We start from the raw sequence: 20,391 nt of genomic DNA, 5'->3' as shown, positions 1-20,391 counted from the left end.
GGTTGGAGAGCTAATCTTGCGGTTGGCTTTGGACGGGGGTGCTTGTGTGAACGCGTGCTCACGCTCACTTGCTTCCTGGGTTCCTTAAGGAATCTACTGATGGGGAAGTGATGCTCTTTTCGTTGGGATCTACGTAAATAAACATGACTTAGGGGTAACCATGGCTAAGACTTTGGCCAGCCCACCATGCATTGTGCACAAGGAGGTATCATGGAGCCTACCAGCCTTGGCGGATAGGTGAGGTGACGTGGTAGAGGGCAGCGGGATGCCTGTGACAAAGATGGGAGGTATGTCACACACAGTGAAGGAGCCACAGACCTTGCTTGGCCCTCCTGGAGGCCGGGTGGCTTTCTCCTCCTGACCATGTGTTCCTGCCTTCCTTGGGGATGACCAGCCGGGTGGAATCCCAGCACAGCCAAAAGCTTGAGACCTGGAAAGTTCTTGATTGGGCCTGAGGGTCTCTAGAACTTGCACACAGGACCAGAGGCAAGGCTTTTGACTTCGATGTTGTGATACTGCCTACCTTTTAGATTTTCCCAAGTAACCCTCGGAGAGCTTAGCTTACGGCCATTGTCAACTCATGAGTGTCTGTGTGACCCTTGACATTCTAGTATATCAGGATGCCCTCCTAAGTAAGCTTAGTGGGAAATTTCATGATTCCCCAGCCATTTCTCCCACTGGTTGGGGTGAAGTGTGAGTGTCTGACCACACGGCTGCCTAGAGAGAAAATGAAACCCACCGGTTGGGAGCTCTCCTCTCAGAGGGCGGCAGGACATTTACTTCATGAGACTGTTTTCCGAGACCAGTATGAGATGACGCAGGTGACACACCACAGTTTTTCCTGGGACAGGTTCAGCACTGCTAACCGGTGTTTGTAATGCAGGGGGCTCAGTGAACAGGTGACCACATACAATTCCGTGCAAGTGACAACTACAGTCCTGTGAAAAGGAGACCCAGGAGAACAAGCCAGCACTTTAACCCTGCCTTTGTTCGGTGCTGTGGCTCTGTGGGGGATCATTTCCTGTTTGTGTTTTCTAATTGGCATTGAGTGAATGGCGATGCTGGCCGAGGCAGGAAACAGATGGCTCCTCCAAATCCGGCATTTTGAGGCTGTTTTACTAGAGGGACCTTGTGAGAAGGTGCAGGCAGATCTCAGTGAAATGAGCAATGGTGTAATTCTTGTCTGGTGAGGGCGGGGGCTATAACACTCCGTACTGGACCGGTGAGGGAAGGCAGGCAGGGCCAGAACAGACACTACCAGTGTGGTTGGTGGCCAGGACCAGGAGGTAGGGGGATATTCCTGACCCCTCTCTATTTCCCTCAGGGTTACTTGTGAGTGCAGTTCACTGTCTAGACACAACCATGAGCTAAATGTGGATCACCTCAGGGCATGGAGCTGGGTGAAAGGATGACTGAGCTGGCATAGCACAGCGGGTCACGTGACTGCACAGCGGGTCACGTGACTTAGAGAGGCTTCAAACAGAGCCCAGAGCCTGCGGGGCAGACACCAACCAGTGCCTTCATGCTGAGATTCCCACGGTCTAGGACACAGACCCACCCTCTGCTCACGGAATAATGTCAGCTCTTCGCCCGCCCCCGTATGTGGCCTGTTACCAGTTCAGTGTTTACTGACGTCTGAACTCTCAATCTCTTCACTTACTAAGCTGAAGTGTCTGTTGGTGTGAGGAAGAACGGAGCTTACTGACAGTTACTTCTCCACCTCTTCCGGCCCTTCCTGCTTTGTCATCCATATTTTTCTGCTTATTTATTCTTTAATATTTTTTAAAGATTTATTTATTTGTTTAATGTATGTGAGTACACTGTTGCTGTCTTCAGACACACCAGAAGAGAGCAGCAGATCCCATTACAGATGGTTGTGAGCCACCATGTGGTTGCTGGGATTTGAACTCGGGACCTCTGGAAGAGCAGTCAGTGCTCTAACCACTGAGCCATGTCTCCAGCCCAATATTTTCGTTACTGCATGTTGACTGCACAGGACTTCGGGTGCCACTGCGGTGGTGTCATGTGTGCAAGTAGTAACCGTTGACCCAGTTTCTGACTCTCTCTTACCCTCCCCTCATTTCTTTCCTCTTCCTCAATAACCCTCTTTATTCTCCCCCCCGCCCCCCCCCCCCAGATCTGCATCAGAGAGTAAAAAAGGTGATACTTGCCTGCGTCTGGTCGATGTCAATGAACATGGTCGTCCCTAGTCCATCCTGTCTTGCTGCAGGCAACACACATAGAGTTCACTCAAAGACACACTAGATCCCAATGCTGGATACCGTGAAGGATGGCCCAGTAACTGCGGGTGTGTAGTTACCTCTGTTGCATGCTTTCCTTGAGTTGTTAGTGTGTGAATTTAGGCGTATTGTGTCTGGTCCGTACGGTAGCGCTATTCTCACTGGGGCCTCCATCCTAATCTCACAGCGACTTGAGTAAGTTCCCTTCCCACCTGCAGGGTGTGAGCATTTTGTTTCCAAGACTTTCTTAAGCTTTTAAAAATACCCATCTTTGTATTGAGTTCTTGTTCATATCCTATTTTGTCTTTCTTAAGTGTTCCACTATTTTCTGCAAGCCATTGATCTTTTAAAAACTCATTGTTTTGAATTCCTTATATAGCATTTCATCCATTGCGATCTCTCCTGGGTTGGTTGCTGGTGACTCTCTGACCCCTGGAGCAGTCGGCTGCTTTGTTTCACCGTCTTCCTTATATCCCAGCGTTGGGATCAACTGCTGTGTCAGGATGGACAAATGCTCAACTTTAAAACATTTAAATTTTTTTTATAACAACCATTTCATATGTATCTGTGTTCTGTCTACATGTACATCTGTACACTACATGCTTGAAACGCCCAAGACCAGAACAAGGTGTTAGATCCCTTGGAGCTGAATTTATGGAACGTTATCTGCCACTGTGTGGCTGCTGGGAATTGAACCCAGTCCTCTGGAAGAGCAGCCAGAGGCCTTAACCACTGAGCCATCTCTCCAGCCCCATTTTTTCCTGTTTTCATGTGAAAGTCTTTCTAAGAACCAGTTTCTCTTAAAGATGCGCCCAGAGGTTTGGGCTAGTTCAAATGGCATTTTGTAGTAGTTTCCTTGTTATATCTTTAACTAAATTTTAACACATCCCTTTCTGTTGAGATTCTGTAAACCCCACCCCTCAGTTACCTGGCAATACCCAGGTGTGTTCCACCCCATTTACCTGACACTATAAAAGGGGCTGCCTGCCCCTTCTCTCTTGTGTTCCTGCTCTTTGCTCTTCCACTCTTGCGCCCTCCTCCTCTCCCCTTCCCTTCCTCCCTCTCTCTCCACGTGCTCATGGCCGGCCACTACTCCTCTACTTCTCTAGTCCTCTCCTCTCTCTGCCTCTACCACCCTCTTAACTCCCCTCCCCATGGCCTGAATAAACTCTATTCTGTACTGTACTATTATGTGACTGGTTCCTGGGGCGCGGATTCCCAACATGGGTCCCCCAGAGGCATTCCCTTGCCCCAGGCCTCACTGCACTTCCATAGGCCATATCCCCCCCCCCCCACCACTTTCTTTATCCCTTTTCTAACATTGGTGCCGATACCTGGAATGTTATCTTTCTCTTTTTTTACATACACATCACTCTCCCCTCCACATTCCATGGCATGGTGTGGAAGTTAGCAGACAACTTAATTGGATTGGTTCTCTCTTTCCACCACATGGGTCTAGGGGAGTGAACTTAGATCATCAACCTTAGTGACAAGCACCTTAACCCACTGAGCCATCTCTCCAGTCCCCTTGTTATTTCCTTTGATAAATGTATTTTGAATCAATATAAGCTATGTTAGATCCCGAGGGTAGTTCTTTTGTTGTGGGTCACAGGAGTGTGTGGTATTGTGGCAGGTCCAACAGATGTACCATGGAGATTGTGTCTCATGGTAACTACAGCTCTGGTCTCAGCAGCCATGTATATTCCAAAGGACTATTGTAGCGACCTATGTTGTGGTCTCTGGCAGTGCTGGGCACATGGTTTTTGGTTCTTTCTCTCTGCTGTTCTGTGGGGGTGGGTCTCCTGGCCCTCATATAGACTTGGAGTCAGTGTTTTATGAATCTGGGGCTTTTATTTCTCCAATTCTTTTAAAATATTGGTTGGATGTGACTGTGTGTTCAGATGCTAACCCTTGGGGCTGGAGAGTCGGCTAAGTGGTTAAGAGCATTTGCTGCTTTTCTAGAGGCCCAGCTTACAATACACACACAGGACCCTTTCTACAACATGAAAAGCATACAGAATGCAAAGTCTGTCTGCTCTTCCTGTCCCTTGTCAAGTCTATGCCCCAAGGTTCTGCTGTGCCAGTATGGTAGCCCTTTCTAGTCTACCCCACAGAGAGCTGACACCCAAACCCTGCCACCTCAACATTTGTTTCTGTGGACTTCCAGGACGCTGTTCCTTGAGAGTCAGCCGCAGGGCAAGCTGAGTTCCATCCCCATTGTGAGAGCCGTGTTTCTGACACACATGTCTGTGCCACAGGTAAAGATGGAGGAGAGGTACTACCCAGTGATCTTCCCAGATCAGCGGAATTTCCGCCCCTTCACTTCCGACTCTCTGGCCGCAATAGAGAAACGGATCGCCATCCAAAAGGAGAAGAAGAAATCCAAAGACAAGGCAGCGGCTGAGCCCCAGCCTCGGCCTCAGCTTGACCTAAAAGCCTCCAGGAAGTTACCTAAGCTTTATGGTGAGGTTCCCCCTGAGCTTATAGCGAAGCCCCTGGAAGACCTGGACCCGTTCTACAAAGACCATAAGGTACTTTCACACGGGGGTAGGGCGTCCTCTTCCCGTGCTCACGAGTGCATTGCTGGGTCTCTGAATCCAGTCCTTGGGTGGGTGGGAGGCAGGCACACTTCTTTTCCTGTGTCATTACCCCGTCTTTGTAGCTCTTACCTGCTTCCTCTAATTCATGTGTTGGGGAGAGAGATGAGTCTGACTCTGACAAAAGGTTAAAGGTCAACACAGACAATCATGTCCAAAAAGATCATGGCAGTCAGCGAGGAGAGAAAGTCAGGCCACTGCTTAAGTCTGGCCTCATGACTCCAGACAAATGGCCTCCCAGATCCTCGCTTCCTATCTCTAGAGTGGGAACACATGTCTGATCTCCCTACTCCAAGGCAAGACGTGCCGTGGAAGTGCCTTGGAAATTGTAAGTCAAACTGACGTCAACGATTAACAGCGCCTCGAAGGGAAGGGACACCCCTTTCAGCAAGAGCATTACCTTACAAAACATTTGTGCTTTCTAGGCTGTTAAGTGAGATTAATGACGGTCAAACTGATAGTTGAGTAGGTGCTCAGCCACTGAAGGCTAACTTCGTGTTAATCAAGTGGCCACATTCAATTCTATGCACATCTACATATGGAAGCCTCCATGGTTTATCTATGATTTACCTATAGTTCTGTTTTTAGGCTTTTTACCTTTATTTGTTTATTTGGTGTATGTATGTGTGTATGCATGTGTCATGGACACGGGTGTGGAGGTCAGAGGATGATTTCAGAGTTGGATCTCTCCTACGGTCCGTACCCCGGGATCCGCCTCAGGCTATCCGGCTTGGCAAGTGTCTTCAACTGCTGAGCCGTCCCGCCACCCCTATATGGAATTCTTCTTTTTCCAAGTTAGTTTTTATCTGTGTGCATGGGTGTTCTGTCTGTATGTGTGTCTATGTACCATGTGTGTGCAGTGCCCGCGGAGGCTGGAAGAGGGGGTAAGGTCCCCTGGACCTGGGGCTATAGATACTTGTGAGAGCCCGTGTAGGTGCTGGTGATTGAACCCAAGTCCTCTGGAATAGCAGCCAATGCTCTTAACCACTGAGCCATCACTCCAGCCCTTTCAGAGGTAATTCTTGCTGGAAATTCTAGAATGACTTCAGAATGAGAAAATCTGATTTTTGGGCTCTCCTTGGCTCCTTGAAAGCCTGGGCTATGAGGTCACCTGCCCCTCAGAGAATTCCCTCTTTTGAAAGGCCCAGGTGGCCTTGCTGTCATCATGGACCAGTGGGGGTTGGGAAACCTACCTCATCAGACCAAGGCTGGGAGCTTGGGGAAATGTTTAGTGTAATGACCATGATGCTAAGAGCATCTTTTGCTGACACCCGTGACCTCTGTTGTCTGGGTACATGAGTGGGATGAGTGGGAACATCAAAGTTTCCAGACCAAGTGGGGAAGGGGCCATTGAGAGAACACCAGGACAGAGAAACGAAGGAGAAAATAAAAACACTTCCTCATTTCTCCTTTCATTGTGCCTCAGAATCCCAGGCGCTTCTTGGAGGCGCGGTTGTCAGGGGAGAGTTACCTGGGAGAATGAATTCTCTTTGCCTTGGATCTGAGTAGGAAGCCCTCAGGACAGGCAGTAGCCTGTGAGCTGCAGACTCCCAGAGGGCAGGCTCTGGTTTTAGGGCCACTTCTTCCTAGTCTGGGCTTGTCCTTTGAACTGGAAGGCGAGTTTTGAGCCCCGCACACCTCACAGGGTATGTGTGCTCGCTCAACAGTGACTTGAGAGCGCTCTACCCTACAGATGAGGAACGGAAGGTTTGTAAGGTCAAGCAAGTGGGAACTAATCTCAAGAGTTCTTCAGTTCTTGGCAACTTAGCCTTCCCCTCCCCTAGCGGCTTCTACAGAGGAAAGAGGTGGAGATGTGTCAGTGGGCAGGTAGGAGGAGCTGGTTCTTATCCTTCTAGTCATTAACGCTCTGGCAAGTGTTGTTAAATGCACCATTAGCTGAAATATTTAAGGCAGTGAGAGGAAGCTTCTGGAGAGCCAAGTTCACAGGAGCCGAACTGCACTGTACCTCCTGTTGTTGGCGGTGAAGGGCCTCCCCCTGTTGTCAGGGGTGACTGTCCTCCCTGTGTCATCGGGTGTGTGTGTGTGTGTGTGTGTGTGTGTGTGTGTGTGTGTGTGTGTGTATCTGAGATAGACTGCACTCAAAGAGGTCATTCTCTGCCCGGAAATGGTCTGTTTACTCAAAGGAAGGGCACAGAGCCCTTCTAACAAGTCTTGGGCTCATAGATTCCCAGCACTGAAGGAGCCCCATGGCCCTTTCATACTACTATGAAGGTGAGACTGACAGACATGGCTGTACTTTTCCCTACAGACAGAGGGCTTCCCAGTCAGCGTGCCCAGCAACTCCCGAGGGGAGGAGGAGGTGGAATGTTCTGCTGTGAACCTCTGCAATGCTTTTCTAGCTTTGGCCGTGGGCATTCTGCCCTCCTAACCCGAGAAAGTGCGTGCTAGACCATACGGCTAAGTGGGATTTCCCTTCACACCAGAGGGACAGTAAGATGGGATACAGGAATGGCCCTCTTTTGTGGTGATGAGATGGCTTTTGTGACTCTCAGTCTCAGATCAGCTAGGTCTGCTGTCAAGTGGGAAAGGGAGAGTTTGGGGTGGATGACAGAAGCTAACGAGTGACAAGCGGCTGTCCAGGGCTGCTCTGTTCCTGGTGCTCAGGGACACGTGTCGGGAAGAAGAACCGAGGACACGAGTGTATGCTGGCTAGTTCTTTGTCAACTTGACACAAGCCAAGGTCATTGGGGAAGAAGAAAAATCAGTTGAGAAAATGCCTCTGTCAGATTGGCCTGTGGACAAGTCTGTGGGGCGTGTTCCCCTGGGGCTTGCACTGCGCAGATCTTGTGGCTGATGATCAGGTGGCCTCCAGAGTCACAGGGTAACTGGTCAATAATTCTGCCACCAGAGACCGCCATCATTAGGATGTGGTTCCCTAGAACTTTCTCTAATGGGTCTTGGAAGAACGTTGTTTTGCTGGTATGTTAATTTTTGTGTTGTGATTTTTTTTCTTCACAGACGTTCATGGTGTTGAACAAGAAGAGAACAATCTACCGCTTCAGTGCCAAGCGGGCCTTGTTCATTCTGGGGCCTTTTAATCCCATCAGAAACTTAATGATTCGTATTTCTGTCCATTCATATCCTTTCTCCAGGTCCAGGCTGGGAAACCTGTGCAAGTGCCAGGATCCGTGTGTGTCCTATTGTCACTATTATTGTTAACTTGAGTCCGGATCTTGTAGCTCAGGCTATGCTTGAAATCCCCATGTAGCAGAAGATAACCTCAAACTTTGATCTTCCCACCTCTGCCTCTCAAGTTCTGGGATTATAGGGGCATGCCTCCACAGTTTACGAAATGCTGGGGGTTGAACACAGGGCTTCAGTGTGCGCTCGACCAGCTCCGTTTTCAGCGGAAACAAATAGTCTTTGTTCCCAAAGTGCTTCTGGAGTGTGTCTGACACTGTGTGGGGTGGTGAGTGTGTGACCAACTGTGGCCCGGGAGCCTCAGCTTCAGGAGGAGACACACCCAGAGGCATCTGAGTCTAAGAGAGCACAGAAGAGGCTAGGCTGTTTTAGACCAGAGAGAGGGAAGCCAGTGTGGGTCCGTACACCTGGTTCCTGGAAACAGGGTCTGTGGGAGGGACTCTTATTTAGGTGGCACAGTAGAGAAGAACTCTCTGGAGAAAGAGGAAAGGAAACAAGAAGGGAAAGAGGAAGGGCCAGGAAGCTGGTGTGCCTGCTTAGCGTGCAGCACTCTGGGCTTTTCCCTCTCACGCTGCCGCTGCCGGGGAAGGGATGAGGATTGTTAGGAAAAAGATAAAGAGAGTCGGGGGATATGTTCTGTGGAGGCATCTCTTCACTCTGAGAAACCAGCCACATGAGGGTACAGGATAGAATAGAGTTTATTCAGACATGGGAGGGGAGTTAAGAGGGTAGTAGGGGCAGAGAGAGAGAAGTAGAGAAGAAAAGGCTAGCCATGAGCACACAGGGTTGGGGGAGGGGATGGGGGGAAAGAGCAAGAGAACAAGAGAGTGAGGTGAGGGGCAGCCAGCCCCTTTTATAGTGCCAGGTGGGGCGGGGCTTACAGAATCTCAACAAGGATAAATCAGTTAAGGCTGTGGTTGCTGACTCTGTGGGGAGTCCCCAGATCACAATGGCATCTGGGTCTTAGGTAGTCCAGGCTGGCCCCAGACCCTCTGTGACCCAAGGACTATAGATGTAGAACTATAGATGTTCTTGGTGCTCAGCTCCTTGGTGCTGAGATTGCAGGTGTGAGCTACAGATATCCCCAACCTAGGGCCAGTTAAACCTTCTCCAGAGGTGGGGACAGAGAACAGATGTATTTGCATGCGAACTCAGAGACCCCCCCATCATTCTGTCACCTCCCCCAGTGTCTGTGCCTTAACCAGTCCTGGTCACAGTCTTCAGCATGTTCATCATCTGCACAGTGATCATCAACTGTATGTTCATGGCTAATTCTATGGACAGAAGCAATGACATCCCCGAGTGAGTATTGTCCCTGCATCCACAAGATTTACTTATTCTATATGAGCACACCGTACCTGCACTCAGACACACCAGAAGAGGGCATCAGATCTCACTACAGATGGTTGTGAGCCACCATGTGGTTGCTGGGATTTGAACTCAGGTCCTCTGGAAGAGCAGCCAGTGCTCTAACCACTGAGCCATCTCTCCAGCCCTCCTTTTTTTTTTTTTTTAAAGCTAGTTGAGGGCCTCCCTTGGTAGGATGTTTGCTTGAAGCCCTTGATTCCATTCCCAGCACTACAGAAACTTAGCACAGAGGTGTGCACTGTGGTCTCAGCACTTGGGAGGTAAGGCTGGAGGCTCAGAAAGCTCAAGGGCACCCTCAGATAGATATTGAACTTAAGACCAGCTTGGGCTGCAGTAAAACCTTTCTCCAAAACCAAAACCATCACCCCCCCAAAAACCCAAAACACCACTCCAAACCACAAAAAGTATGCTTCAAAGAATGGCTGTCTCAAACTGGAGTTGAGGGGGGAGGGGGTGGATCTCACTTCTCCAACATAAATGCTGGCAGAGCTGATTTTATTTTCGTAGATATAAAAAAAAAGTCCTTAGAAGAATTAAACGATACTTGTAGCAAACAGCACGCACGAACTTGTCATTCTTTGTTTTTTGGCAATTTCATAAATGCGTGAATTTAGATACTATGCCTCCCCTCTGAACACATACATTTTTGTGTCTGGATTTTAAATTCTTCGTGCCCACAAGGCTCAATGGGGGATCTATTTAGATAGTTATGTAACAGTCTACTTGGTAAACTGTAGTTACTCAAAGCCTCTGGTTTTTAGCGTTAGTTTCCTCACAGCCATCTTTCTGTATACAGCTACTTTTAGATTGCTATTTTTCTAGGGATAGATGATTAGAAAGGATCTTCCTGAATCAAATATGCACCATAATGCTCTTAAGTACATATTCAGACCTTATATTTATATTTTGCCTTTGTGATTAATGTATTTACATTTTCTATTTTGAGTACACATCCATATACAGAATGTTTCCCGACAAGCTTGTATGGGTTTACTCTGCCGCCGTCAGCATTGAAACCAACCAAAGCACATTTTACATTCAACAGTTTCTGTGGCCACATGTTTGTCTTAGCCAGGCACAGTGGCAGACACCCATCCTTCCTGGCAGTCAGCAGGTGGAGTAGGGTGCTCAGAAATGGGAGGGAAGCCTGGACTACTGAGTGAGACTTGGTCTGAAGAAAATGGGTTTGAAAAGTACAGAGCTCATGGTGGCTGGAGACAAGGCTCAGCGGACGGAAGGTCACTCTTCTTTCAGGTCCCAGCACCCATACTGGATAGATTGCAATTGCATATAGCTCCAGCTCTGGAGAATCTGATGCCCCCTTCTGGCCTCTGAGTGACCTGCAGGCCTGTGCGCATGCCCACAGGTGTGCGCATGCACATAAACATAAATGAAAGTAAATCTTTAAAACAGTTCTTTATATGACTCTTGACAGGACTTGCCATCCCAGAACTTTGGAAGCAGAGTCGAAAGCATTATGGGTTCAAGGCCAGTCTTGCTCACAGAATGAGATTATGTGAATTTTTTTTTTTTTTTACTTGATTGAAGTAGAAATTTATTGACAGCATTAGAAAACAAGCTAAGGCTGAAAGCTGCCATAACAGGAACAGACGTTGCTGTAGTTTCCTTCCTGGAGAGGGTATGCACTCAAATCATCAGACCTAAGATAAAAAAAGACCAGATCGTCAGTAATCAAGGACTACATTTTACCTATTAATAGGAAAAAATGCTAAAGGCAAAAATGAGATGTTTACAAGTTTTTTTTTTTTTTTTTTTTTTTTGATGCTAAGTCTACAGAAGTAAGACAAGCTGTAATTACGAAAGCTTTGGTCACAGGAGTCAGATGTAACATGACTATTACATTGTTTCCATCGGCCATATCTGCTCTGTCCTCCCCTCTGCTTGTGCTAAGGTCACATGCTTGTTGATTCTGCACTACAGAGTCAACACTCAACACCAACAACGCAAAGCAGTTTGATCCCAACAACACTTAGAACCAAGATGCTCCAAGCCAGGGTTAGGAAGACCTGCTGGTTTTTGAACCTGCTCCTTTTAGCTGTCATACAAAGTTAAGCCCTTACTTGACAATTTTTGCTTGCTACCATCTTTTCCCGAGACATTAATATTAACTTGAGGAAACTGTAGAAAACAATGAAATGGTCCCTTGATTCTGACCTGGGATCTTTTTCTGCCCAGACACACTCCTCTGTAGTGCTCCACCAGCACAGTGACCCCTCTTCTTGTTCTCTGTTCCTTTGCCCTGAAGGCTCTTCTGGACAGCATAGTTCATGTTTGTTGGTTGCCTGGACAGTCGGGACACCCATGGCCGTTTGAATTTCTCACTCCTCTCCTCCTTCACCCATGGCCGTTTGAATTTCTCACTCCTCTCCTCCTTCTTTTCTATGGCTAATGCCACTTTCTTGCTTTTTGTTTACTGGGGAATCTCCAGGCTTGATGCTCTCATCGGCGGGACAAAGTTGACTTCGGCTTCGAGCTCCTGGTTGGTAAAACTGCATTGCTGGACGAGCCTTGTTCCTTATGCGGTCTCTCTTAACCACTTCCTCTTTTTATTCCCTATTTTTTTCCCCTGTATTCTTACTCTTCTTTCCTTTATCTTGAAGTGCCTTTCTCTCTCTTTATTTCTTCTTCCTTTTGCTTAAAAGCCTTCTCTTTCTCTGTCGCTGTCTCTGGCGCTCTTCTTGCCGCCTCAGGCTCTCTCTTTCTTGCTCCACTCGCTCCTGGTCTCTTTCACAATCCCGGTCCCTCTCTCTGCAGTCTCTGACACTCTCATCATCAGACCTGGGCAGAGTGCAGCTGTGCCCGCCGGCTCTTCCTTCATTCAGATTTTCTTTGTCCAGTCTCTTGGTTTTGTCTGTTGTCAAGTTCTTCATTGCCCTTTCTGGTTTCCTGAGGAGATTTTTCTGATTCACTGCTTGTAACAGAAACTCGTGTATCTTAATCTTTGGTTCATCCCTTATCTTGTTCCTTTCTGGAACTCTTTCTATCTTCTTTAGTTTTCCCGTATCTTTTCTTTTTTGTTTCTCCTCTTCCTTTCATTTTTTCTCTTTTCTCTTTGTCTTTTTCTCTCTGTTTCCCATCTCCTCATTTCTTCTCATTCTCTGCTTGTTCTTCAGGAAGCTCAACAGTGGGATTGTCCTTTTAGCTATTAATTCTTGACTTTTGGCTTCAATTTCCTCCAGCAGCATCTCTGGAGTAGATGATGCTTTCTCATTGTCTGTGGCATAACTCTCCAAATTTTTTCTGTATTCTGGATCATCCTTCATAGTCCCAACTTCTGCATCTCTTTTCTTAACCTTCTTTTTTGCAGCTTTTTGAAATGGTGCAAATTCTACTATAGCATGATATTCCTGACCTTGGTTGTCAAGGAATACATAGCCATCAAAGTTGTCCCTGAATGGAAGAATCTCTTGTGATTTTAAAGTTGATATATGCTCTGCCATATAGAAAGACCAGTATTATTAGGAAATAACTCAAAATCATCATGCTCAGGCATAAGTTGAAGATGTTCCTGAAGCTGCCCCATGGTCAAAGTGGGAGGTAACCTTCGAATTACCACCTCACTCAAAGCTTCTTTCTTGTCTCTGTTGTGATCTTGCCTATCTTTCCCCTCAGCGTCTTCAGCAGTGACTCCAAGGTAGCTGCCTGTGGTTCCCTGAGGCATTAACAGGGCCACTCGCTTCTCCTTGGGCCATGATCTTTTTCTTCCTTCATGGCCACGGTTACGCTCTCTAGAGCGATGGCACAGCTGCTAAGCCATTACACCAGGCACCTATGACTCTAGGGCAGAGCTCTCACAAATCGGGGGAAAATTTTAATATATATATTTTTTACACTGTGAATTGGTGTTTCAGTTTTATTAACAGTGTTTATGTGGGACATCATTTTCTGTCTTTTCCTTTCAACTCTTATTTTTCTACACTTAGAGTATTTATTTATTTTATTTTTATTTATATATTTTAGGTGTACAGGAGTTTTGCTTGCAGGTATGTCTGTACACCTCATGGAGGCCAGAAGAGGGCACTGGCTTCCCAAAATTAGAGTTACGGACACCTGTCAGATTTCATGTGGCTTCTGGGAACTGAACTCTGGTCTTCCGGAAGAACAAGCAGTTCCCTGAGCCTCTGAGCCATCTCTTCAGCCCCCCAGACCTTCCTGTTTCTATTCTATCTCAGTGACGCTAAGACTACAGGCAGGCACCACCAAGCCTGGTTTGTGTGGCACTGGGGCTCGAACTCAGGGCCTCATGCATGCCGGGCCAACACCCACCTCCAAGGCCCATCCCTAGGTGGCTCCTTTCCTCGTCCTTTATCATATCAATTCTTTTTCTAAATGATTTTCTTTGTAGATACGTCTTCATTGGGATTTATATTTTAGAAGCTGTGATTAAAATATTGGCAAGAGGCTTCATTGTGGATGAGTTTTCCTTCCTCCGAGATCCGTGGAACTGGCTGGACTTCATTGTCATTGGAACAGCGTAAGACTGTTAAAGATTTTTGTGAGAGGTACTTGGGTTGGTAAAGACATCCCTTTGCTTCCTTTGGGACACTGTGTGGATCTACAAGAATAGCGGCCTGGCCTGAAGTTAAGGAGCTCTCAGGGTAGAAATGGTTGATGCAGAGGAACACTAGGAAGCCACTGGGGTGCGCCTCCGCTTACTCACCCGCCTGTAACAGACCAATGGTGGCTCCTCTGTGCTAGGCTCTGTAAACACAGGGATGTAAAAGCAAAACACAAAGTAACAGAAAAGCCGCACAGCTTCAAGAGGCTCAGAGTTCAGGGGAAAAGAGAGGATTAAGGTTGGTTACAACATGGTTACAACATGTTGGTTACAACATGTTGGTTACAACATGGTTGGTGGGATTAGTGTTAGTTACTAGGACAGGGTCTGCAGTACTGGTGTCAGAGCATGTATGGAGAACCGAGACCTCTGGAAAGTATATTTGGCTACTATGAGATCACAAAGAGTTTCATTCCAGAAGTTTTTTAGTTTGGGCTCTTAATTTTAATGTTGAGTGAATTGTGGTGGTGATTTCCCACTTGGGATCTTTGTGTTAAAGTCCAGTGTGTGTGTGTTTGGAGGATGGTGGCAGAGTCTGTATTGGTGAGATGGGAGCAATCCCAGAAGATCTTAAAAACCAAGCCAAGGAGTTCATTCAGTCTTTACTCGGAGGGTCAGAACTGGGACGTTAGGGAGGGTTATAAGTAGGAGAAAGGGATGTATGCTTTTTGTTTGTGTTGTTTATTGAGACATGTTTTTGTATGCATAAACATGGGCGTGCATGCGTGTGGAAGCCAGAGTTTGTTGTAGGAACCATCCGTCTTATTATTCAGGCAGGCTTCTCAATCAAACTCAGAGCTCACTGATATAGCTACTCTACTTGCTCTGGGGAATCCCTGTCTCTCTGCCTTCAGGGCTGGAATTAAAGTGTGAGGCCATGCCCACCCAACTATTACATGAGCTCTGGGGATTCAAACTCTGGACCTCATGTTTGCAGGCAAAGCACTTTAACCACTGAATCACCTCCCAAGGCCTCCCACCCCGCCCAACTATTTATACTATGGAATGCACGTGGCGGTCAGAAGACAACTTCCTGGAGTCCGTTCTCACCTTCTGTCTTGTTGAGACAGGACCGCTCATGTTGTACCACATAGTCCAGGCTAGCCGGTCTGCGAGCTTCTGGATGATCCTCCTGTCTCTGCTTCCTGTAGGGCCATAGGAGTGTTGGAATTACAGATGTGTGCCTCTGCGTCTGGCTTTTTATGTGGGTTCTGGGCATTGGACTGAGGTTGTCAGGCCGGGGTGGCTAGTACCTTTACCGCTGAGCCACATCCCCAACCTCAGGGGTAAAGGTACTAGCCACCCCGGCCTGACAACCTCAGTCCAATGCCCAGGGGTCCATTTTGAATTAGTTGTAGGTGACTCAGGCTGAGTATTAGGATTCTTCCTTATGAAAAATGGTTTTGACACTTGAGCGATGAAGTAGATAGAATAAATCAAGCCAGCGTGACAGCAGTGTATCTCTCGAAGGCATTTGTGCCAGCCATTGTGGTTGGCACTTGGCCTGGTGCTAGAGGGCGCTGGTCATCTAGTCACCTCAGGGCTTTACGTTTGAAGACCGAGGCTTACGTGCTCCAGTGAGGCAGAGGCAAGGACCTCCAGTTTGCCCACTCGGCCCAACGGGTAGGCCTTGGGTTTAGTGAGAGACCTGCCTCAAAAAAAGGTAAGGTGTAGCGACTGAGGAAGACATTCGCTGCCGATCTCTGGCCTCCGAGGAGACCTCTGTGTAATGTAAGCATGCTTAGCAGCCCTGGGTTCTCCCTGTGTTTTGTCTTCTAGGATCGCGATTTGTTTTCCAGGTAGCAATGTCAACCTTTCGGCTCTTCGCACCTTCCGAGTGTTCCGAGCTCTGAAGGCGATCTCGGTCATCTCAGGTAAGCCTCTGGCTCTCAGCTGAAATGCTCCCTGGCATTAAACCAGTCCTGGGCCGGGCAGAGCGCAGGATGGGAGGTGGGAGGAGTGGGGGGTGGGGGTGGGGTGCTGCAGAGATGGCGGCCGCAGGTGGGAGCTCTTACTGCTTTCCCAAGGAACTGGGTTTGGTTTCAGGTAACCCTGTAGGGCAGCTCACAGCCAGCTGTTTTGCTCCTGTGGATGACCCCATCTTAAATATGGGTGTCAGAAATCTCGACTGTGTGCTGACCTCAGGTGTACATACACCCAGGAGTGGTGTAACAAGGTTGTGTGGTAGGTCTGCCTTTGGTTTTGAGGGTCCTCCAAATTGATTTCCATAGTGTCTGCGTTCATTTATATTTCCACCAATTATTATATGTAAGTGTGCTGTAGCTGTCTTCAGACACACCAGAAGAGGACACCAGATCTCATTTCAGATGGTTGTGAGCAGCCATGTGGCTGCTGGGATTTGAACTCAGGACCTCTGGAAGAGCAGTCAGTGCTCCTAACCACTGAGTCATCCCTCCAGCTCCTACAGGTGTTATTAGCTCCCCCTTGACTCTTTCCCTCTCTCCTTCCTTCTCTCCATTTTCAACCTCTTCCCTTCTTCTCCCTTTCCATTTCTTCTCTTACCTCTCCCTCCCCACCTCCCTCACACCAACCCTTCCTCCCCTTATATCATTCCCCTCCCTCCCTCCCTCCCTTCCTCCCTCCCTCCCCCTCCCAAGCCTCCTATAGGGGTACCCAGAAGCAAACCTGTACACTGACACATTCATGTCCCCTCAAAAAAGTGTTTTTCTTTCAGTGAACTTTCAACTGGCATTTCCTTACGGCTAATTTCTGAGCATTTTCCCCCATATACAGATCGGCCATTTATTGTTCTTTTTGAAATAACAGGAACCAGTCTCATCCTAAAGAATCCTCTCGTGTTATTCCTCTGAGGCAGCCATCCAGGCGTTGGGATTTTTTAATTCCCTGGGCCATTAACACAACCAGAATCCAGACATATGGCCAGTCACCGAATGCACACTAAAGAAAAGTGATTTCGAGAAAAGTTTAATTCGGGCAAAAGGGCTTGAACCTGAAAATTTCCCATGTCTTCTTCTGTTTAAGACCGCGTCAAATCATTCTACGACAGCGGTGTCTTTTAAAGTAGGGTGTGAAAAATTAAGTCACATTGAACTTAATTTAAATATGTCTCTTATCTTAGGACAGTGGTTTCTTTATGAGAAACACCGTCTCAAATAAACAAATGAGTGAACGAACAAAAGAACAATTAAATGTTTATCTTCACTGAATTTGTTTGCCCACTTAGTCGTGGAGGATTTTACGAGTGCTTAGCTCTGAGTTCTCAGCTTCCCATCCCATCCCTCGGTCAGCTGTGCTCTGGCAAAGGTTTGTCCTGTCCTGTCATCTGCCTCTCTCTCTGCCATGCTTCTGTCCTTTGCTCTTGCTCCCGTCTCCCCAAGCCTACGGCCTCTTCTCACCGCTTACATCTGCACTGGGAGTTGCTGTCCCCTGCTTTTCTCGGACAGATTCAGAGATTCGGGTCTTACAGTAACGACTCTAATCCATCTTGAATAGATTTTTGTGCAGAGGTACAAACTGAGTTTTGACATTCTGTATGTGAACCCCCAGTTTCCCCACCATCATCTGTTGAAGAAACAGACATCCCTTATCTGATCTCTGTCTCTGATACATTGTCAAAATGAGGAGGCTGTACCTGGGTAAACATCTCCCAGTCCCCTGTTTCTCTCTTGCTGGCGACCTCACATCCTCTGGCTGCCTCGTTACTATGGCCCTGTCATGTAGTTTGAGATCAAGTATGGTGATCCCGACATCATCGCTTCTCCACACAGGACCCATTGTTTTGAATGTTTGGGGTCTTCCGTGCTTCCGTAGGGATCCTAGACTGTTTAGTGGCATCCTGTTTCTAGCTTGAAGTCTGCAGGGGTAAGGGGGATTTAGGATCCATACGAGACAGCCTCTAAATGCTACCAATCAGAATCAGGGCTTTTCCTAGCCTCTGCTTGCAGACCCAGTCTGAAGCATTTGCTAGTGAGTCTCAAGATAATCTACTTTGTACCTTTGCCGCAGGTGTAGCACATGCTTAGTAACAATTTCTCCAGTGAATTGCTGAGTGGGAAGGAATGTGCCTTAACATCACTGACAGTCTAAGCTTCTAGGCGGCATTTAGATGTAGACACCCTCCCTGCCCTAGCATGTGCCTCTGCTCCTACAGTGAAGCTATGCCTCACAGCCCTTTCTGTACCCAGACAGTTGCCAATAATTAATAACCATAACTACAAGTTTGTGCCATTCTCTGGTGTGGGCTTCCCGTGACCCCCATCTGTGGAGGTGCCTTCACAGCCAAACCCAGGAGAGTTTCCTGCATCTGTCTGGCACGACCCCTCCCCCCCAAAGTGTTCTCACTGGCTCCTCAAAGCAGCCCGAGACAGGCAAAGAGCAGGGGTGAAGACCTAGGGTTCAGTGCTTTGGTAATGGTACCGAAGGCTAGGAGCTCAGGGCGTTAGAACCTTAAGCAGATCACTTCTCAATGTCCAGCCTGCTGCTGACAGCCCCGCCCCCTGACAGCCCTGTCCCCCCGCCTTGGTCGAGCCCTCTTTGGCTGTTGCCTTTGTCTGGTCAGGGGCTGAGGGATGTTTCTCTCCAATGTCTCATGTTCTCAGGTCTGAAGGTCATTGTAGGCGCCCTTCTGCGCTCCGTGAAGAAGCTGGTAGACGTGATGGTCCTTACTCTCTTTTGCCTCAGCATCTTTGCCCTGGTTGGTCAGCAGCTCTTCATGGGAATTCTGAACCAGAAATGTATTAAGCACAACTGTGGCCCTGACCCTGCATCCAACGGTAAGTTCCCGCTTTACCCTTTGTTTTTGTGCACGGTTGGTTTGCATCAACTCCCCCACGCCTATGGTTTGACTACTCTGTCCTTAGGAGCAAGGCCAGACTGTACATCCTGAGACACACATGCATGTGCTCAAAAGCACATACCACACACCACACACACACATACCACATACACACACACATACACAGACACATACACATACACACACACACCACAGACACACACACACACACACCATATACACACACACCACACACATATACAGACACAGACACACACAGCACACACCACACACACCCACAAACACACACACACAGAGACACACACACACCATACACACACACCACACACACCCACAAACACACACACACACAAACACACACAGACAGACAGACAGACAGACAGACACACACACACACACACACACACTGTGTAGAGAATCACCTCATTGTTCGAGTTTCTCTGGAAAAGGAAAGTCTCAAAGCCAAGTCCACAGGGCAGCAGCTGCTGCCTTCTCTGACATTCAGACCCCAGCTCACTGCCATGTTCTCAGAGTGTGTTCAGAATACCTGATTCATCCAGAGGGACCAGTAATTTCTAAGACCCTTCCTTCCTCTCCAGTATTTACTTATTTATTTTATAATGCCAACACTTCTTCTGTGCCCACTTCCTCTGCCCTGACCTCCAACTTACTCCTTAAAAAAAAAAAAAGATTTATTTATTACATATGAGTACACTGTAGCTGTCTCCTGATACACCAGAAGAAGGCATCTGGTCCCATCATAGATGGTTGTGAGCCACCATGTGGTTGCTGGGATTTGAACTCAGGACCTCTGGAAGAGCGCTCTAACCACTGAGCCATCCCTCCAGCCTCTACTTCCTCCTCTTTAATGAGTCCTGAACCTCATGTTGCTGTCGTCTGCTCACACCAGTCATAGCTGAGTCTCGTCTGGCTTTGCCCAGCACCAGCCTCCAGCCCATCTGGGGTTGAAGCGGGAGGAGATGACAGTGACGGTCCATCCTCCCATCTCTTCGTCCTTCTTTTCTTCCTTCCTCTTCTCTCTCCAAGGCTCCATCCCTCGCTGGATGCCCATATTGATCACTTCAGAGCGTTAAATTCCAGCCGTTTGGGAAGTGGTCTGGCATATTTGCTATTTGCTGTTCTTTTCTCATGCTCGTATTCTTCTCTGTGGCTTTCTTCTCTTAGAGGATTGCTTTGTAAAGGAAAAAGACAGCGAAGACTTTATAATGTGTGGCACCTGGCTCGGCAGCAGGTAAGAGGTCTAGGCCGTGGCCTTCCCAAGCCAACCACACCGCGAGCTTCTGGGATATGAGCACAAAGTTCTTCATGTATTGACTAGTACAGTGGTGGGAGTTCCTTGTGATGACTTTCCAGCATCTAAGCATGTTTATTTATTTACTTTAGTTTTCAATTATTTTTTTAAAAAATTTTATTCATTTCTATGTGTATGGGTGTTTTGCCTGCATGTATGTGTACCATGTGCCTGAAGTACCCATAGAGGCCAGAAGAGGGCGCCAGATCCTCTGAAAATGGAGTTACAGGTGGTTGTGTGCCACCACATGGGAGCTAGGAATGGAAGCTTGGTTCTCTGGAAGAGCAGCCAGTGGTGTTAACTCTACCTTAGGCTCCTAACTTTTGCTTTTAAAGACAAAGTCTCACTACATTCCC

The 20,391-nt window shown here is 47.8% G+C and overlaps 1 protein-coding gene and 1 pseudogene across 2 annotated transcripts in view; one reads left to right on the top strand and one right to left on the bottom strand.

Annotated features, from left to right (window-relative positions):
- Positions 1-4,504: 4,504 nt before the first annotated feature.
- SCN11A (sodium voltage-gated channel alpha subunit 11) overlaps positions 4,505-20,391 on the top strand; it is a gene marked incomplete at both ends in the record, with an annotated part of 67,027 nt that continues 51,140 nt past the window's right edge. The window contains 7 exons of the mRNA XM_080934699.1: positions 4,505-4,771; positions 7,817-7,937; positions 9,217-9,301; positions 13,734-13,862; positions 15,726-15,820; positions 18,527-18,700; positions 19,909-19,975. Coding sequence (XP_080790825.1) covers positions 4,505-4,771; positions 7,817-7,937; positions 9,217-9,301; positions 13,734-13,862; positions 15,726-15,820; positions 18,527-18,700; positions 19,909-19,975 — 938 coding nt within the window. The remainder of the gene's footprint in view (positions 4,772-7,816; positions 7,938-9,216; positions 9,302-13,733; positions 13,863-15,725; positions 15,821-18,526; positions 18,701-19,908; positions 19,976-20,391) is intronic.
- LOC308434264 (regulator of nonsense transcripts 3B-like) lies at positions 11,746-13,102 on the bottom strand (annotated as a pseudogene). The gene has a single exon. The product of its transcript is annotated as a regulator of nonsense transcripts 3B-like (transcript).

This window comes from Micromys minutus (assembly GCF_963924665.1).
Source record: "Micromys minutus genome assembly, chromosome: 21".
Lineage (NCBI taxonomy): Eukaryota > Metazoa > Chordata > Mammalia > Rodentia > Muridae > Micromys > Micromys minutus.
Note: the sequence above shows the minus strand (reverse complement) of the source record. Positions and strands in the feature narration are given on the sequence as shown.